General features: G+C 44.5%; 1 protein-coding gene across 1 annotated transcript in view; it reads left to right on the plus strand.

Moving 5' to 3' along the window:
* The window catches only part of nsmfb (NMDA receptor synaptonuclear signaling and neuronal migration factor b), a gene marked incomplete at both ends in the record, with an annotated part of 32166 nt that extends 12085 nt beyond the window's left edge, over positions 1-20081 (plus strand). The window contains 11 exons of the mRNA XM_084468166.1: positions 4324-4392; positions 8421-8473; positions 8804-8893; positions 9412-9539; positions 9986-10069; positions 11023-11056; positions 11423-11493; positions 12704-12783; positions 13672-13774; positions 18778-18853; positions 19984-20081. Of these exons, the coding sequence (XP_084324292.1) occupies positions 4324-4392; positions 8421-8473; positions 8804-8893; positions 9412-9539; positions 9986-10069; positions 11023-11056; positions 11423-11493; positions 12704-12783; positions 13672-13774; positions 18778-18853; positions 19984-20081 (886 nt within the window). The remainder of the gene's footprint in view (positions 1-4323; positions 4393-8420; positions 8474-8803; positions 8894-9411; positions 9540-9985; positions 10070-11022; positions 11057-11422; positions 11494-12703; positions 12784-13671; positions 13775-18777; positions 18854-19983) is intronic.
* Positions 20082-20395: the final 314 nt, after the last annotated feature.

The raw sequence follows: 20395 nt of genomic DNA on the forward strand, positions 1-20395 counted from the left end.
ACACACACACACACACACACACACACATGCACACACTCACACTCTCTTTGAACCCCGTCCCTGACTCTCTAATTACCTCCTTTTCCTTGAGCATTTGATTACAACCATTTGGTACATAGGTCTCTCTCTTCCTCTCTCTCACTCTTGCTCTCCCTCCCTCTCTCCCTCGCTCACTCTCTCGCCCTAGCTCTCTCACCCTCTCTCTCGCTCCACTCTCTGTAGCTCTTGCCCTCTCTCTCTCTCTCTCTCTCTCCTCCAACTCATCCCCTTCATCTCATCACACACTCCCCTATGCCTTCTCATGTGTCAGCACCTCCTTCACTCTCTCTCTCTCTGCCTCTTGGTTGCTCTCTCTCTGACTCTCTTCCTCTCTCTCTCGCCTTCCTCTCTCCTCCTTATCCGTCAATCTCTCCGCCCCCTCACCTGACCTGCCCTCTATAATTAACCATAACCCACCACCCTGAGCTCTCGCCTCCCCTCCCCCGCCACTTAACCAGTGTCTCTAGTCTGAGAGAGGAGGATGAGGAGGAGGAGGAGGAGGAGCCGCTCAGGAACATCTATCGAATGCCCACAGGCATCACCCCCACCACCTCCTCCACCCCCCCCCCACCCCACCCAGCGAAATGTGCGAGAGCGATCGCTATGAGGGTCAACCCCCCACTTTCACGCGATGACGTCATGTACTTTTCTTTTTGCGTTCCTTCTTTGCTGCTTCACAGAACCTACGTATTTTTTTCACTGAGGTCAGACTTTTCACTGAGGCGTGAAAGCCTGACCTCACATCGAATAGCTTTTGGTTTCTTTAAGACGGTGCTTGACGCATCGTGACATCATTGAGGTTGTCAGGTTTCCATTTGTCTTGACATGACTGAACTCAGTCGATACCAACAGGTTTTCTTTAACCCATCGAATACATGTCTCGGCTTCCAGGAAAAGATTGATTAGAATGTCGAAAATAACAGCGATTCAAGTTAATAGTCGCAATATCGCAAGAGTTACTGTGATACGAAACAGCTGCAGGATTAGTAGAAGTTCATGTCTGATGATGTGTTGATGGAATGCTGCTTCCCTGTTGAAATTTAATCAATCTGTTAATCCCCTGTCTACCCCTCTCTCTCTCCCTCTCTCTCTCCCTCTTGTTCTACCTCTTGTGGCAACGGATCCAATGCTGCAGAATATCGTGAGTAAAGTTTGTGTGAACACTTTGACCCACCCTCCGCTCACACCCAATCAAACCTTTTCTTTTTGCTTGTTGAGATATCTCTACCTATCTCTCTTTTAATACAGCTCTCTCTCTCTCACTCACTCACTCTCACTCTCTCTCTCTCACTCACTCATCACTCACTCACTCACTCTCTCTTCTAATTGGCTACCACACCTCTTTATGTGGTTTCACTTTTGACAACCTCTTTCCACCCTCCCTTCCCTCCTTGAGTGTTTGAAGTTATGGCTTCCTACCGCAGAACCCAAACCGCCAAACCCAGACACTTCTAATATACAGAATAAGAATAGTAGAGATAAAGAAAATGTAGACAATTTTGCTACTTTTATTATTATTATTATTATTATTAAGAGGTTGGTCCAATCGATCTTGTGGTGTGAGCATTCAGACGGGGCGTCCCCATGGAGGCCTGTGCTGTGGCCGTCTCTACCCACAGTTCTTTTGTACTTCTGTCTGAAATGACTTTTGTATGCCGACAGTGCAGCGCTACTATATACAGTAAAGCACCCATTGTAAACGTGATGCCTTATGTGCTCTTCTGACGCGCTAGTTCACAGCCCTTTAGAGGAACACAACGTAGAGTGTTATTGTATGGGAAGTGTGTACCCCTCTCTCTTTCTAAGTAAAAGCCATTAAGCCGGTGAATAGGTTCACTCTATTTTTTATACAGACGTGGCATAAAGAATAAGGTCCATTCGGGTATGTTTCTAAGTGCTAGGATGCTTCCAGAGAAAGGCCAGAGGCTGTTTCAGGTCCCGTCCACACGATGCCGGAGGTTTTTAAAAAGGAAGAGGTTTTGAAGAGGTCATGACAACAGAGGTTTTGGGGAGATTTTTAACACCGTCTTAGCCCTTACCGCTGCGTGTGGACAAGTGGAACCATCGCTTTTTGAAAACGATGATGACAATACGTTACACACAGGCTCGTGGTTATAGTCTGTGTTTTTCTGGGATTTTTGAGTAGAAAAGTTACACCACCGTCTACTTGCCTCGCATACTTGCTACACCGTTTTACCTCGTTCCGTTCCGTGTGAGAACGAGGATGGTTCTGAAGTGGACACAAAACTCTTTTGAAAATGCTATTTATATTCCCGAAACCAGTGTCAAAGAGTTCAGAAAATCTTTCAAATATGGTAAACCAAACAAACAATCAGAATTGTACAGTTACAATTTCAAGGATAAAAAATACTTATGTAAATATCCTATGTCCCACAAGTTACAGTTAAATCTACCAGCCCCCTATATTTGGCACTGTAAGCGTAACTTTGAAACACAATGATGCAAGAATCGAATCAAATAAAACCAAAACTCTTCACCCCAACATTAAACTCTCAGACTCAACCTCAGCCATAATCCCCCGTCCCCACCCACACGTGGAGAGCTCCTCTGATTAGCTGATGACAGCAAAGATAACAAGGTCGTCGTGCTGGTTTGAGAGGCCGGTGATTACCGCTGGATAACGAAGGGCCCCGGCCCCTCATGACAGATCCTCCAGTTCGCCTGACACCCTGTCGGGCCCCCTCAGGCCAACATGATGTGCACACGTGAATGGGATTGGCACACTGACTCACTGCAGATGGGCCCAAAGTCCTCAAAATGTACATTCATATACAAAATAGATTTTTTTCCCGACATTAAGTGGAGCCCATATCATTTTTCTACAGTCATTTTACAGTCATTTTTCTACAGCATTCAGTGGAAACTTACTAGAAGCATATTGACACCACATCTATAATACATGGGTTGTATAGGGCTACCTTTCTTCCTGAAACTCACTATTAATCTGACGCATGATACAGTCATTTCTCTTACTCAGGTGCACCACAGCTCATTATGTCAGAATCTGACTTTGTTAGAGGAAGAACATCGCCAACAAAAGCTTTGAGGGGGAGAATGAATCTGCAACAATGCATTTAAAGAGAGCAGATAACCAATGTCTCTCAAGCTCATGCCTGCATTGGTTGCAGACAGTTGACTGGGAACCGCCAATGATGTAATTTTACTAAACAGGAATGGAGTTCGCAATTTGCCAATTACTTAAATTGTCTAACTTTCCCATGTTTTTTTTGTTGTGAATGCAGGCTGTGATTTTTTGACAACATGCATATGAAGCAGTACACATAGAAGCAGTAGTATTAGAGTATTCACGCAGTACCCTGAGTCACTCTGCTCCTCCTTGCTGCACCTCCTTTGTTGCTGTGACATGCAGTAGTGTGTAGCTTCCACAGTGTCTCCTTGTAGTGCTTCTGTGTTTCTTGTGGCGTCTTACTATTCTATTTGCAATGCTTCTGTTGACCCCACACTAACACCAAGCACCCCAACCCCAACCTGTTCTCTCTGCACTTGCCCCTTAAGCCCTGCCACCCACCTCACCTCAAGTCCTGGTTCCAGAGCTTGACATTTACTGTTTAAACACGAGTTCAGAGTTATCTCTGTCCTACTGACGGCAGAAATGTAAGGGTTGGATATCCTGGTGGTACTCCACTATCGAAACTGTCTCACATCTCAAACAACTTGTTTTTATGTTTATTATACAGCGTTGATTTAGTAGCTAGTAACTCATAGTTAGCATTTAGAGTGCTCTCCACTGCCTTAACATTGAAAAGGTGTAGAAAACACTTTACAAGGCTATAAAAAGTGTGAGGCATTACGGTACTTTTGCTTGCTGACATTTACTCGCTGAAACATGTTGATTACGTGCAAGGCATTCAAACGTGCACCTTGCCAACTCCTCCTGCATTACAAGCAGGATGTTCATTCTATGTTCTTTTCTAAATAGGTAGAAATACTTTGACTATTTCAATAGCGATTTGAGTGGTTGAATCTGGATCAATATTGGTCATCTTTAGATCTTCTTAAAAAGAATTGTCTTTTCAACACGAATAGCAGTGAACAGCGCATTGTCGAATAGTTTAACATTTACCGGCATACACGTTATACAACACTAACCCTATGGAAAATGTCTCAAATTCATTTTTAGCAGACCATTAACCCCATGGACCTTGGTTGTTTACTTAGTCAGCTATGGTTCAGACATAACATTCTTGGCGTTTTTTTGGGGGTACCCTGCCACCCGCTTAACGTTGTCACGCATCCCGGCAGGGCGTTCCGGGGCATCGGCGAGAAAAAGAGGCGCAAAGGAGACCAAGAAACAGCTTCCCAGACAGAGAGGTACCGTTTCCTGGCCTTTCTGTCCCCTAGTGTCCCCTCCCGTAGTGTGGTCTGGTACTTTCGGGTCCTGTCCTGTATTGTCTGTCGCTGTCTGTCGCTGTACGGTACTGTCCCATCCCCTAACCCTGTCCCCTAGTTGCCCCCTGCTGCAGTACCATATCGTCCTGCAGTACCTTCTCCTACTGTCCGCTAGTATCCCCTTACGCCTCGTTCACACTACCTCCGTCAGTCGACGGATGGGCGAGGGCGTGTCTGACGTATGGGGGAGTAGTCTTTGTGGACTCAGCCTGCAACAGGGGCAACACTCTCCTTGTGCTCTCCTTGCACCAAGCGTTATAAAGCCGGCTTTTTCCTGCGTCTTCGTGCTTGTTGTTGTTATTGCTAAATGGATCCCGTAGATGCAAGGAGAGTGTTGCCCCTGTACGTGTACCACAGCAAATGCCCAATTCTTAAATCCATTAAATCCATTCTTAAATCCCCGCTGCCGGCCGGCTTTTTGTTCCACAGCGGGTTGTATCACAAAGACAATTTCATTGGACAGAGTCCAAGTAGCGGCACACTACTGTATTTGCATAATCATGATCTGATTGGCCGACGGACCCATCGCTTCCAGAAAAGTTTAACATTTCTCAAATTTTGACGCCAGCCACGGAGCCAACTTGACGGACGGACCCACAATGCATTTCGAGGGCGCCCCATGTAAAGTCAATGAGATGCGTCCGTTGACGGAGGTAGTGTGCAAGAGGCATTAGTGTGCACAACTGGTTTCTGCTGTCCCCTATGATCCACTACAGCAGGGGGTTCTGTAATGTCAGCATCTCGGGACCCAGAGACACTTTCAGTGGGACCCAAGCGCACACTCAGAAAACTCATTTTTAAATTTTTTTTCCATTTTTTTTTCCATTTTTTCAAAAACACTGAAAATTGGTCATCAACTGTTTTCGAATTGTTCTGTTCGTTGTCAGGCGGCGACCAACCTCCAACTTGTTAGTGACACATTTTGAGGTCCCGACCCGTAGCCTATGAAACGCTGCTCTGGGCTCCTCATGTCCACTTCTTTCTACTACTCTCAGGTGCTGTCCTGTACTGCCTAAGGCTGTCCCCTAGTGTCCCTCAGTCCAAGTAGTACTGTTTCAGTACTGTTTGGTACTTCTGATACTGTCGTGTACTGTCGTGTGTCGGCCGAGCTCTCTATAAAACCCTCATTGTTTAAAACTTCAATCACAAACACACACAGACACACATATACACACAAATACAAATACAAAGCTGTCAACGTGCAACATAGTGAATCATGCGCTGTAAGACATATAGTTTGATGACCTGAGAATTTCCCGCTCCTGATGAAAAAACTACTTAGAGAAGCGTGCTGCTGAATCCTGTGTGTGTGTGTGTGTGTGTGTGTGTGTGTTTCTTGCGTGTGTGTGTGATTGTGTGTGTGTCTGGGTTTCTTGCGTGTGAGTGTGATCGTGTGTGTCTGGGTTTCTTGCGTGTGAGTGTGATCGTGTGTGTGTCTGAGTTTCTTGAGTGTGAGTGATTGCGAGTGTATGTGCAAACACACACACATATGTACTCTTTCTCATCTCTCTTCCTCCTCGTCTTCCTCGTGCTGGATTAGTGGATCCGCCCAGCGGGTCCTGTATCAACCCCATGTGACTTCCACATCAGTGGCAGAATTAGGGCGCGCTACCTGTGTGCTATATGCAAAAAAGATTACCCGCACACACACACACACAAAGAAACTCACGCACACACAAACCACGCAGTAAAATGTGAGGCTGTGTTCTAGATGTTAGGTGGGTGCTGGTCTGAAGCTCACCTCTTGTAAACCAACACAGCCTGCAGTCCCCCACGTCCACTAGCTCTGTATCATCTCTCTCTCTCTCTCTCTCTCGCTCTCTTTGAGTCTATCCCTCTCTCTCTCTCTCTCTCTCTCTCTCTCTCTCTCTCTCTCTCCTATCTCCTCTCTCTCCCTCTATCCTATCTCTATCTCCTCTCTCTTTTCTCTCTCCAACACCTCTCTCTATCTCTGTCTTTCTATCTGTATCTTGCTCTCTTTAACTCACTTTCTACATCTTTTGCCCACCCTTTCTCCCATCTCCCATCTCCCAAACTTCCGCCCCCGTTATCTCTCTCTCTCCCTCTCATCTTTCTCTCTCCCCCCTCTCCCCCATCCCCCATATCTCTCTCTTTGTGAGTCATCTCTCTATTCCGGGCTCTGCCGTCACGTCTCAACCCAGGGTATTAAAATTAGCCGTTTTTAACCCGTTTCTAACCTGTTTTGATGCCTCGTCCAAGTCAACTTGAGGTAAAGCAATGTTAAAAATACTGAATTTGAATCATAGTAATGCAAATAATGACAAAAATAGAAGAATATACAAACATAATGAAACTATTTATGTTTTTACTAGTAAACGATTGACATTGTTGTGTGTGTGTGTGTGTGTAAGTGTACGTGCGCATGTGCATGTGTCCTTGCTGTTCGAATCGTTGTTACTTCGATAAAACTGAATTTATCGAATTTAGTGAGGAAAGACAAACTGACTTTGAGACATTTGAGAGGTTTATTGCTATCCAAAAATATTACTCTCTATCCCTCCCTCGCTGTGTGTGCATTGGTGTCCGTGTCTGAATCTAGATTGTGTCCAGACTACAGTTGTTAAATATGCAGGGCGATGTCTCCTGTGTAGAAAAACAAGTTTATATAATGCGGTTAATATTTTTACAGTATATATATACATATATTATCGACCGTAGCCTATCCATATACATTTTAACAACGTCTGCATTTCGCAGCTTAACGTACCCTTCCCATCTTGCCAGCAGCTGGGGAATTTTGTATTTATCGCTACTCAAATCAACTTGAAAAAAATCATTTTTGTTTGAGTTGGCTAAGCTAACCTTCTAGGACTGTTTTGTGTGTATCTTGGCTAAGCTAACCTTCTAGGACTGTTTTGTGTGTATCTTGGCTAAGCTAACCTTCTTGGTTTTGTGTGTTAACCTGTGTACCTGTGCTGGTCTATTTGCAGCAGTGTGTGTGTATCCAAGCTGTTCTATACTTCTACTGCTAAAACATACACAGTTTTGAGTACTTTCCAGGTGTAGGCTTCTTATTTTATAGTTGCTGATTGGCATATAGAGGCCATTTATGTATGCACAAAGTAAAAGGTATAATATAAAGTATGCCATGTATCTAGTGGTCTTTTAATATGAATGTCTCACAATAAGCGCTAGAGAGGGAGGAGACGAGGAGAAAATACATAGAAAGCCAAAAAGCAAGAGAGAGAAAGAGGGAGAATAGGAGATGTAGGAAAGCACAGTAAGCAGTCAGTAGGCTACAGTGACACACGGCCAAATTAATTTATAATTTCTAGTTTAATGTTTATATAATGAATAATATAATCCATTGTTATCCTATGAACTCTGAACAAATGATTGCATGTCATTAGCAATGCCATGGTCCTGGCTGAAATGAGAGCGAGAGATTGCGAGGGTGAGGTGGAGAGAGACAGAGTGAGAGAGAGAGAAAGAGCCAAAAAGAATGAGAGATGAAGAGGGGGAGAGATAAAGGGGGAGAGAGAAGAGAGACATAATACTGACCATTATTTAGTGTTGCTGCAGTGAGGTGAAGGGGTTTTTCATGGAATATGAGTTCAGAATGCCGCTGTGGTTAATCATTAGTTAGTCATTTTTGTCCAGCTCTGATGCATTTCAAACCACATGTGTGGTAAAGAACTTTTAATGCAATTTAACATAACTTCAAACACTACTGTCCCCTCATCCCTCACGCCCTCCCCCTCCACATCTAGCTGTTGAATATGCTTTTGACTCTCATATTATACACTCTCATATTGTTAATCTTGTTCTGTCTACCCTCTTTATCTCATTGGTGATCTCTGTCTCTCTACCCCCTCTCTCTCATTGTTAATCTCTGTCTCTCTACCCCCTCTCTCTCATTGTTAATCTCTGTCTCTCTACCCCCTCTCTCTCATTGTTAATCTCTGTCTCTCTACCTTCTCCAACTGTAGAAACTTCCGGAAGCACCTGAGGATGGTGGGAAGCCGTCGTGTGAAAGTCCAAAGTGGGTTTGTGTGTGTGTGCGTGCGTGCGTGCGTGTGTGTGTTTCTGCTTGTTAACTAGCATCAGCTGTGAGTTATTAGATTCATCACTTTAACTGTTCCTACTTTAGGTTCACATTGTGCAATTGTTTTTACAATGTGTAACGCGTGTGTCGGTTGAAATTAGGTCAACGGCCATTAAACATGTGTTTCTTTACATAAGAATCATGCGCGACATTGTGCTACACGTCACCATAGCAGGACGTAGCACGGGCTGCTGGAAACGCACACGGATGGTTGGAGCATGCTAACCTCGTGCACGTTTCACCCACCCCCCCCCACCCCCCCACCAGCCTTCGCAGAGCGCCGGGCCAAGAGCTTCAGCCGATCCTGGAGCGACCCCACCCCTGTCAAGCCAGACCCCCTGCACGACTCCAGAGACAGTGAGTGTGTGTGTGTGGCTGTGTGGGCGAAGACAGACACAGACACAGATCCATACACACACACACAGACACAGACACAGATCCATACACACAGACACATACAGACACGTACACAGACACGGACACAGACACAGACACAGACACAGACACAGACACATAGACATTTATGCACACATATACACATGCACTCATATACAAATATTATCATATACAGATCTAGAATGTGTAAACCCAAACACACACGTGTGTTTGGGTTTACACATTCTGGCTCCCTCCCACTCATGTCCCTCTCTCACCCTCCTCTCTGTGAGAGCCCAGGTGCACTGCTTTTGATTTCTCTCTCTCTCTCTCTCTCTCTCTCTCTCTCTCTCTCTCTCTCTCTCTCTCTCTCTCTCTCTCTCGCTCTCTCTTTCTCTCTCTCTCTCTGATCTAGTTTCCTTTCATCCCCTCCTGTATGATGTTTGCACGTCTGTAAGTGTCGTGCACGTTTAAAAACCTGTGTGTGTGTGTGTGACCAGGTGGGGACCTGCGTGAGTCTACAGGGACCCTTGATGAAGGGCTGAGTGAGGACGCTGACTGGGAGGAGGAGAGGGAGGCCGAGAGGGTGGCCTGCGAAGGAGATGACTTTATCCCGCCAAAAATCATGGTGAGCGCCCCTAGGGACTGCAAAACACACACACACACACACACACACACACACACACACACACACACACACACACACACACTCAGGACACACACACACACACACACACACACTCAGGACACACACATTCGGTCCCAACTTTTATTTTCAGTTATTGGTCCTTTATGGGGACATTTTATATCCTGGTATTCCAATCTCTGTTGTTTTCAGCGATGTCTGCATTTCCTGCAACTTAAGATCCAGCAGTCCGACAATGTTATGGCCGAATTTCTGATCCAGTGGTCCTGATACTACTAAACTTGATTTATCAAACGAGTGCTATAGCATTCCCACTTGATTTGAACCTAAAGACTGATTTGTGAGACTAGGTAAAGCCTAATCAGAAAATGATGCGTGACAAAGGAGAAGTCTGTAGGTGACCAGGTCTCCGACTGCTTCCTCTCCAGCTTGTCTCCTCCAAGGTGCCTAAGGCAGAGTACGTCCCCAACATCATCCGTCGGGAGGATCCGTCCGTCATCCCCATCCTCTACGTGAGTGGCCGACATCCTTTTTTGCTCCGCCCACACCAGATGTTTTGCACAATTGAAGTGATTCAAACGATTTGGCAAAAACGTTTGATAAATGTTTTTCATGGATCTGACATATGAAAGATCTGACATCTTTCACATCGAAAATCTATGACAAATAATTACAACGACAATACTACCATAGGTAATAGGTGTAGGTGATAACAGCAACCTTTCTTGAAATCTCCACAAAGAAAGTAATTAATTCAAAATATAAGGACATGAAGTGGTTTCCATTGATAATGAGGTCAAAAGGGGCATCACTTATGGCTGATCAGGAATCGATTGAATTATCTACATAAGTTTAGATTGCGATTAATGTGATTATTTGAATTAACCTTAATGTTTCATAGAGGCCAATAGAATAAATTAACCTTTCAGGAATAGATTAAATCAACAACAATCTTCAATACATTTAGACAGTGTTGTGCATGAACTAGTTCAAAATAACTAGTTAATTTTTCTATGAACTTTGAACTGAACGTAACATATTTTTAACTAAAGTACTTGAACTTGAACTAGTTCAAATTTTGTGACATTCTGAATTGACATGATTATTAAATAGAGTTACTGCCTTAGTTGTGATGAATGAAACAGGTGTACAAATAATATCCACAACAATTTGAGATTGTAGTGATGGGCAGCAGGATTCATTTAAAAGATAAGCATAGAATACATTTTTTCTTCAGTTTCTAAAAAATGAACAGTTTCTGTTAATGAACTGAACATGAACTTGTTCAAAACTGAATTGGTGAACTACGAACGTGAATTTATTCATTTTCTTTTGTATGAACTGAACTTTGAACTAGTTCATGTGAAGTATGAACTTTCAAAACACTGCATTTAGATACATGAATGTAATAAAAGTGTAATGTTCACTAGAGGCCAGTAGAATAACATCTTGTTTTATCTTGTAGGATCACGAACATGCTACGTTTGATGACATCATCGGTAAGAAGAACACTGCAGGCTCTCTTTGTTCACCGTCTTTTCTTCTCTTATTCCACCACCTCAGCTTTGAAATGGAAATTAATTTAGAGTGTAAATGTCGAGGAGACCCCCGAGTGAGGGTGATTATTCTAGAGGGAGATGACTCATCTTGTTTACAAGCATGTTTGTGTGTGGAAAAAGAGTTACACACCGACTGTTAGTAAGAGTAAGAGTTGAAGCTCCCATCGTGTGTGGGGATGTGTGTGCGTGTTCTTTTATAGTTATAGAAGAGTCGATCAATTGACCCATCGTCTCTCTCTCTCTCTCTCTTTCTCTCTCTCTCTCTCTCTCTCTCTCTCTTTCTCTCTCTCTCTCTCTGCCTCCCAGAGGAGATAGAGAAGAAACTAACGGCATACAGGAAGGGCTGTAAAATCTGGAACATGCTCATTTTCTGCCAGGTGAGTGAGTAGGTCCCCACTTTTTATTGAGGTTTATTGATGGTAATGTCCATAACAACGGGGTCACAGCCTTAAAAAGGTTGGGAACTATTGATTTAAACTGTAATAATACCATCCAGTCAAGTCGATTGTATTAGTTTAGCCCCTAATCACAGTTGCAGTCTGAATGGGCTTCACAGATCACATTTTACGATCCCCGCTCACCCTGAGCCCTCGAAGTAGCAAAGGAAAAACTCCCAAAATCCACAGGGAAGAAACCCTGAGAAGATATTGTATAAAGATATGAGTTGTACCACCAGTGGCGGATTTAGCAAATTGGGGGCCCAAGGCAAAGATATGTATGGGGCCCACCTCATCCGATCTTTAAAAGAGAACGGAGAAAAAAAATGTACCGACTCAATGGTGGATAGGCAGGTAAAGCTAATCTACGCGGAAGTAAAGGTTGGAGATGAGAAAAAAAATCTTCCCCTTTAAACCCTGCATACACTTCTTTACTCCAAAATGAAGATGGAAAGCAGAGAACACACAAAGTGTAGCAGTACACAAACTAATAGTCACGATGGAACCCAACAGAGAATAAGGTTTCAGATAACACCTGTCTTTGCCAAAATGCCAACACTGTTTATTATTATTTTTTTAAGATCAAATCAATATCAGTATAACAGCAAGACAAGTAGTTAGGGTAAACCCCCACAAACAGTCATATAGGCCTACTTAGCAAAACATCACAAACAGCCATATACTTAGCAAATATTGCCAAGAGGAATAATTGACTTTGTATGTGTGAGGTTGCAATTGGCATTGCACTTGAGATTGAACATTTCAATCAAACCTATATATATATATGAAAAAGAGAGCCGCTACAGCTAGCTGCTGCTGCTGTAGCGGCATGTTCAACGCTTTGGACGTTGTTGTCCCTGGCTGTATCCCCTACAATAGCCGTAAAAAAGTGTGTCATCTTTGGCAGCGTTGCCAAATACTTATCGGCGTCTTTTCGCTTTTTTCTTTTATTTGAGCCGCTTGGGTAACTTTATTTCCTAACCCTTTTCCTAACCCTTTATTTTATTTTTTCGCGTTTAGACTCGTCTTGCGTCTTGTTGGTTGGGGGCCCCCCTACTGGTTGGGGGCCTAAGGCAATTGCCTACTCTGCCTTAATGGTAGGTCTGCCACTGTGTACCATGACTGACTCAGTGTCCCTGTTGCCCGTCAGGGTGGACCTGGACACCTCTACCTGCTCAAGAACAAGGTGGCCACCTTCGCCAAGGTGGAGAAGGAGGATGACATGATCCAGTGAGCGTCACAGACATTCCAAACCCCCAAAAAACGACAAACATGGCCGAAACTTTCTCACAGTCATGTAGTGTTGACGACAATACTTTAATAATCAACAAAAAAAAGGGGGAAATCCGGGTTTCACAACAGAAGCCACAGGACATTAGGAGTAGAATTCAAGAGATTACGCTTGACACTAAAAGGACTATATATTTATATATACAGAAAATATGTCTAAACTATCTATCTAAGACTAGTTAAGAGTCAGGATGACGTAGTTCTTCTTAACTTCTGCAGGTTTCCAATCATAAGCCACAATGAAAAGACATTTGTATTACTGAGCCAGGTGATAAAGCAGCAGATGCACTTGTATATTTGTTTGTGCAACATTTTACTACAACACTAATCTTATCTTTAAGATGTTAATGTAAATAAATGTCAGTTAAGTCACTATCCATCGCCAATGACGTTATACAATGGTGATTGAGGCTATGGACCACAGATGAAAGCCCTTGCATTTGCATTTTATCTATCTATCTATCTATCTATCTAACTCTTCCATCTCACGACACACACTTTTACTTTGCCAACTCACATGGATGATTTTCTCACTTTCCCTCTTATAAATATCTGTGTCAACAGTGTAGGAATTAATCAAATATTACTCGCGCGAATGGTCTCTTCCCTTCCCATGACTCATTGTCTGTGTGTGTGTGTGTGTGTGTGTGTGTGTGTGTGTGTGTTGTGCTGTGTGTGTGTGTGTGTGTGTGTGTGTGTGTGTGTGTGTGTGTGTGTGTATGTGTGTGTGTGCGTGCGTGCATGCGTGTGCTGTGCTGTGCTGTGTGCATGTGTCTGTGCTGTGCTGTGCTGTGCTGTGTGTGCTTTGTGAACTGTGTGTGTGTGCAGGTTCTGGTTGAAGCTGAGTCGTCTGATGAGTAAGCTGAACCCCGACCCCAACCTGATCCACATCATGGGCTGCTACGTCCTGGGGAGCGCCAACGGAGAGAAGGTACACGTCCGCTCTGTCTCTAGAGCCGCTTTCCCACCGGAGCAAAACACCCACTAACACCCACTTACGTCTGGCCTTGGCCTTTAGTGGGAAAGGTTAACGATTGGCGTTCATCCCAAATGACTCTGCGGGCATCACGGGTATTGATGGCCGTGCCGGTCGGCTCCAGCTCTGATTGGCAGTGATGGAAACATGACTAACGGGTGGACACTCTCATTTACACCACCTTCATCCCAGCGCGGTGCTATGACTCCGTCGGTACCTTCTGCTGCGTTTTGTCATCTTAGCCACCACTGACTGCCCGTCTGCGTCCGAGCACAGCTCAAATTGTTCAGAATTACCAAGTTTGGAATAGAGACCCAATGTAGCAGGTATAAAATAGGTCACCGTTGTAAAGTTTTCACCAGCCTCCATGCCGCTTTCGACTTTTTACAGACCCTGTTTTTCTGCCGCGTTTGTGAGATCGAACATGAAAAAAGAAAGGCAAACTCGATTACTGGGCATAGGTAGGGAGTCAATCATGTATTATTTTCCCGCTCATTTTGAAAAGTGGCTATATCTCCATTGCTCTCTCTTTCCTTCTCACTCTTATTTGCTCTACCTCTCATGCCCACTCTCCCTCTCATTGTAAATCTGTGTTATTTTCTCTCTTATAAAGAAAGATGTAATTCTATAGATCCGATATTCTGATTCACTCTCTTTCCATGTGTGTCTGTAAGACTGCGGGCTCTTATACAACCTGGCAACACTAAATAACCCTTGACCGGTTTCTCTCAACTTGGGAACACAGGAATTGGTTTGGCAGAAGATCAGAAAAACCTAGATCCCTTATAAATAATAAATCATAAAACCCTGACAACCCTAACAAAGTAAACCCTGAAAAAGTGGTGTTGATGTTTGCTCAGGTGTACAGAAGACGTCACTGTGTGTGTGTGTGTGTGTGTGTGTGTGTGTGTGTGTGTGTGTGTGTGTGTGTGTGTGTGTGTGTGTGTGTGTGTGTGTGGTGCGTGCGTGCGTGTACTCCCTTGTGCTCAAACACACCTGCGCCCTAAAATCCCATCTATCCACCAAGTACCCCAGTGTCCCCAAAATAAGCCCGTCCACACTCCACTCAGACCCACTGAGTATCCAGTGTTGTCGTCAGTCTCTGTTGCTTGGCAACCAGTACCAGCCCCTGTTTTCCAACCAAGTCAAACCTTCACACTGGGGGTCATTGAGTTGCATAATACCAGGGAACACATAGTAGTCCACTTCTGCCATAATTCAGGGGCAGGACAGTCTAGTGGTCAGGATATGTAAGGGATAATCACCGAGAGGCAGGGCATATCAAACTGTTTATTGCCCTGCCTTGAGGTGATTATCCCGTTTATTCTACTTCTTGCTTGCCAACATAATGAAACAATTCAAATACTTTAATAATTATGCTTTTTCTTATTTGTATTGCATGCTTATTAAAAAAAAGTAGAAAAAAAAAAAGTGCCTGTTAGATTTCAGCTTATTTCTAAACTGTTCGTATAGTCTCTGCGTTGTGTATTTTTTCGTCGTAGTAGTAATTCTTGAAGTGGAAATCAAGGAAGCTTGACAGGTTGGATCAGAGGGTCGAATAGATGGTTTATTCCAGGATGTAATACAGCAAGATACAGACTTGTTGCTTGCTGGTTGAATAATCTATAGTGTAGGTGGGTGAGGAGCAGTCTCCTGACGTGCTCTTTGGCTGTCGATCCCTCTTCTTTCCGAACCAGAGGTTTGAGACGAGTATTATAGGAAAGACAACGTGAATAACAAAAGAACAGATGCAGTCTCTCCCTTGATAAGGTATATGGCCCTGGCTATGCCCCAGACGACCGGGTTGGTTCGTCCTCGTTGGGACATGACAAATGGAGGAATGTTGGAATTAACACCTGGTATCAGTTGGAGAGGCACTGGCCTGTTCATAGACTTAAGAAATGTGAAGACAGAGAGACACTAAAAAACACCAACAGTCTACATGCCCCTTTGCGCTCTCTCTTTCACACACACACACACACACACACACACACACGTGCGCGCGCAGGTAAGCCATTTTTTCGGCATGGGCTCAGGAGGTAGACCTGGTTATCTGTTTCAGTCCCGGCTCCTCCGGCTAAGAGTCAAGGTGTCCCTGACAGGACCCCTAAACCTCAATGCCACTGAGAAGCTGGCTGTTACCTTGCATAGTTGACACATCTGTCGCTGTATGAATGGGTGAATGTGAGGCCTAAAGCGTAATACTGTATAGGCGGCCACACAGGTCTGAACAGCGCTACACAGTCCATTTACCATTTACATATGCACACACCCACACACCATGCCCACACGATAAAAGAGTTTTTAATAGAAGGTCGCACATAAGCACACACACACACACACACTCAAAAACACACACACATAACACACACACACACACACACACACATACTCTACACTGTTCCTTATCGAGCAGACAGAAGTTCTACTCCTAAGCGCGTCAGATCACTCTCTCTCTCTCTCTCCCCCGCTCGCTCGCCCGGGGGAATCCAGCATTATGTGTGACCTCATCCTCTCCAAGACGACGGTGGAACAGAACGCACAGTGGCACGAAAACAAAGCGCTCACCAGCCGCATTACGCACATCGGCATAATCACATCTGTGTGTGTGTGTGTGTGTGTGTGGGTGTGTGTTGCACTGTACACACACGCACGCGCACACACGCACACACAGACACACACACACACACACACACACAAATCCCCCGCTTCCTCTTTCTTTCCCCAAACGCATTTGTGCCAAACACCTAAACACCCACACACACAGACACACACAAATCCACATAAATAGAGGTCTCTATGCCGTTTTTGTGTGCTCATTATTGCATGCATACACAATGAGTAAGAGCCTTTCTGCCCCCCCCCCCCCCCCCCCCTCACTGGGCATGCTCTGTTGGGTTTCCAGCTTTGTGTGAGCAAGTCTGTCTGTGGGGGTTTTTGTGTGGGGGTTTTTGTGGGTTCAGGTATATGTGTGTTTTGTGTGTGTGTGTGTGTGTGTGTGTGTGTGTATTCAGGAGTGTGTGAGTATGTGTTCAGAAGTGTGTGTGTGTGTGTCTGTTTAGGAGTGTTGGATTATGATAATGTATTCTCAGGTGTGTGTGTGTGTGTGTGTGTGTGTGTGTGTGTGTGTGTGTGTGTGTGTCTGTGTGAGTCATCACTATTAATAAGCAGCTCCACCACAGGACTCCCTGCCCGTCTGATAAACTGGACTCGCTTTTATCAGGCATCATGGCAGACTGGCGCCTCCTAAGAATACACATATACTGTATGTAGCAATTAATATATGAATAACCACTGATAACACCTCATATGTATAACACCCCATAACAATTCATTTATGAATAACCACTGATAACACCTCATATGTATAAGACAACATAGCAATTAATATTTTTAATAACCACTGATAACATTTCATATGTATATCATGCTCTCAATCATGCTCTCAATCCAATGTTTAATTAATTTTTACAGTTCTGTCTGGTTAAGGAACCAAATGTGGCTAATGGCATCACACACCAGTAGCCGTGTGATGCCCTGGGTTTGGGATGACATTTCCCGCCTGACTCCTACATTTACATTTACATTTCCTTCACATTCCAGATGAACAGGCCAGTGTTAAAAAGCAATTTGCAGTGGCAACTGGTTTTCCAAATGTAATCTCTGCAATCTTTTTTCTCGGCCCTTAAGCAATTATTTTACTTTCCCTTTGTATTATGGATAAAACAAACACTCATCATTCAATCCCAGGACAATTGCTATACGTATAAACAGAGAACCCCTTACCCTTGTGAAACTTACAGTTTGACCAACTTCTCTGCAAAAATCTCTGCAAACACAGATTTCCAACTTTCTAGTTTTTCCAATAATCTGTGCAGACACCTCTGCAGAGTTCTATGCATGGGCCTCCTTGCTCTGTGAAGCACATAGAGATGATGCAGCTTTTCTCTTCCATATTGTTTCGCTTACTTCACCAAACACCAGAGCAGCGTGTGAATCGTTGCGGCGATGAAAGCGAGCCTCGGTGACAGGCACTGGCGTTGTGTTGAGGTGGCGGTTCTCCGGGTGTCTGTCTCCGGGTGTCTGTCTGGCCGCAGTGTTCTCACCTCGCTAGCGAATCCCACGAGACATTCTGCTCATCAAAAAAACGAACAAAGAAACAAACCAAAACCCTCAACCGTTTTTTTTGTTGCTTTGACATCACTCAGATCCAGTCCCATTACAAGGGATGTTTGGTCATCTTAGGGTGGGGGGGGTTTAGAGTGGAGGGGTGGGGCCAGAGGGTGAAACGGTGAAACGGTGGATGAGAGAGAGAGAGAGAGAGAGAGAGAGAGAGAGAGAGAGAGAGAGAGAGAGAGAGAGAGAGAGAGAGAGACGTTGCGTGTAATGGGATGTGACAGGGCTTTGAGCCAGGAGAGCTTCCGAATGAACCAACACAAGGATGTCAACTTGTACATATTCCAAACCACACACACATACAGAGTAGCAGAGTTTTACCACGACACGAGTCACGGCATTCAGAAAACCTGATGCAGGTGTGTTTTATAATAATTATATAATTATATAATTACTGAACAAGACGAGTCCGTAGCTGAAGCATGTCTCAATGGAAAAAAGGCATTTAAAAAACATGAAATGCCCTCCCACGCCTGTTCACCGCCCTCCGAGTCACATGTCAAGCACGCGTAAACTCTGTTTGACGACACGACAGATCTTGATCAAAATGATCTTGGATGTTGGTGTGTAGATATGTTCTTAGAGTTCAGAAAGGTCACATGGTGTGGCAGTGAAATCTGCCACACGCCACTTAGGTTGCGGCCACACACTATTTAGACGGCTTTACAGTGCTCCGACAATGACCTGGAGGTGGATGATGTAAATGCCATTTGAGAGTTGGCAAGATGTTAAAAGCAAAGAAGGTGGTGAATGCTAACATTACTGTTTGTTTTCTCCAACAGCTGATTGAGAACCTGAAGACACTAATGAGGCCGTACTCAGTGGAGTTTAAATCGCCTCTAGAGCTGTCGGCTCAGGGTAAGAGAAATGCATGCACGTGTACACACACACACACACACACACACACACACACACATAAATGCATGCAAACACAATCTAAATGTGCAGTGACGTACTCAAATAAGCACAACACACAAAGTGGCAATCGCAAAGATTTCCGATTTATTCTTTGGCAGCACCTTTGGCAATAAGCAGTAATTGTTCTCATAGATCCCAGCCACCACACCCAGTTTGCAACATTCAAAATACTGCAATAGGCTCAATCCCCATGTGACCTCATTTGGCTATAGATGGTGACACGCACAGAAACACACTCATACAATGGGTGTATTGATTTTCCCTCTCTTTAGAGTAATTAAGGAAAAACCTACACGCACATTCTCACTTGCACACCCACACATACACTGTCCAACACTGTTCTATATGCATCTATTTTCTCCCTGACCGTCCCAATGTACTGTTCTTGCAGTATTTTTAATCATTAATGTGTTCCAGTGTATGTGTGGTGTGTGGTGTGTTTGTGGTGTGTATGTGTGTGTGTGGGTGTGTGTACGATAAAGGTGTGTGAACACATGTCAACTATGTGAGCTCTGAATACACCTCATCAGTCATGCTGTCAGTTGCGTATTGATGACACACTAATTATTTTCCAATTAAATTCTCATTACCTATGCTTGATGCATACTCCCACCCAGTTGATCCATAACAAACCAATAACACACCCTCTCTCTTATTCACACTCTCTCGCTCTCGCTCTCTCTCTCTCTCTCTCTCTCTCTTATATTGTCGTGACTTGCTGCCGTGCTGTGTGCTTGCTATTGTGCAGAATGTAAAAGCATTTCTCTATTGGTCTGCAGTCTCTAATCAACAGAACACCCCGTAGTAAAACACTTAGTTAGTAAAGCACATACTTGTATGTGTTTGTATGTATCATAATAAAATCCATCTCTAAAAAAAGGCATCAGATCAGCTGTCGCAAGGGATTGAACCTCTGGATCGGAGTGCAAATGATGTCGCTACTAAACACACTTTTGAATTGCTAATTTATCAACCTCCCCCCTTCCTGTTTCTTCCTGTCTTCGCCCCCCCTCTCGCCCTGCCTTTCTCCCCCTCCCTCTCCCTCCCTCCCTCCCTCCCTCTCTCTCCAGGTAAGGAGATGATAGAGATGTACTTCGACTTCCGTCTCTTCAGGTTGTGGAAGAGCCGTCAGCACTCCAAGATGCTCGACTATGATGACCTGCTGTGACCTCCAACTAGCCCCTCCCACCGGCCCCCCGGGGGCCCTGGTTGTACTTCCTGGCTGACCTCGTCACAGGCTGAGCTCCTCATTGGTTGGTTGAGAGATGGCCCCTCCCCCCTCCCAGCTGTAACTCCTCACGGAGGCTTGGTTGCCCCAGTAGGTGGCGCCGTAGCCGCCGGCGCCGCCGCAGTTGCTTTAGCCGTAGCGCGGCGCCGATTCCTTTTCTCGTTTTTAAATGAAGATTTAGATCGAGTCGACGCATGAGGAGCCTCTCTCTGGCCCACGCGTTCTCTCCAGTTTAGTTTTCTTTATTAACCGCT

Source organism: Micromesistius poutassou, assembly GCF_964030765.1.
Source record: "Micromesistius poutassou genome assembly, chromosome: 5".
NCBI lineage: Eukaryota > Metazoa > Chordata > Actinopteri > Gadiformes > Gadidae > Micromesistius > Micromesistius poutassou.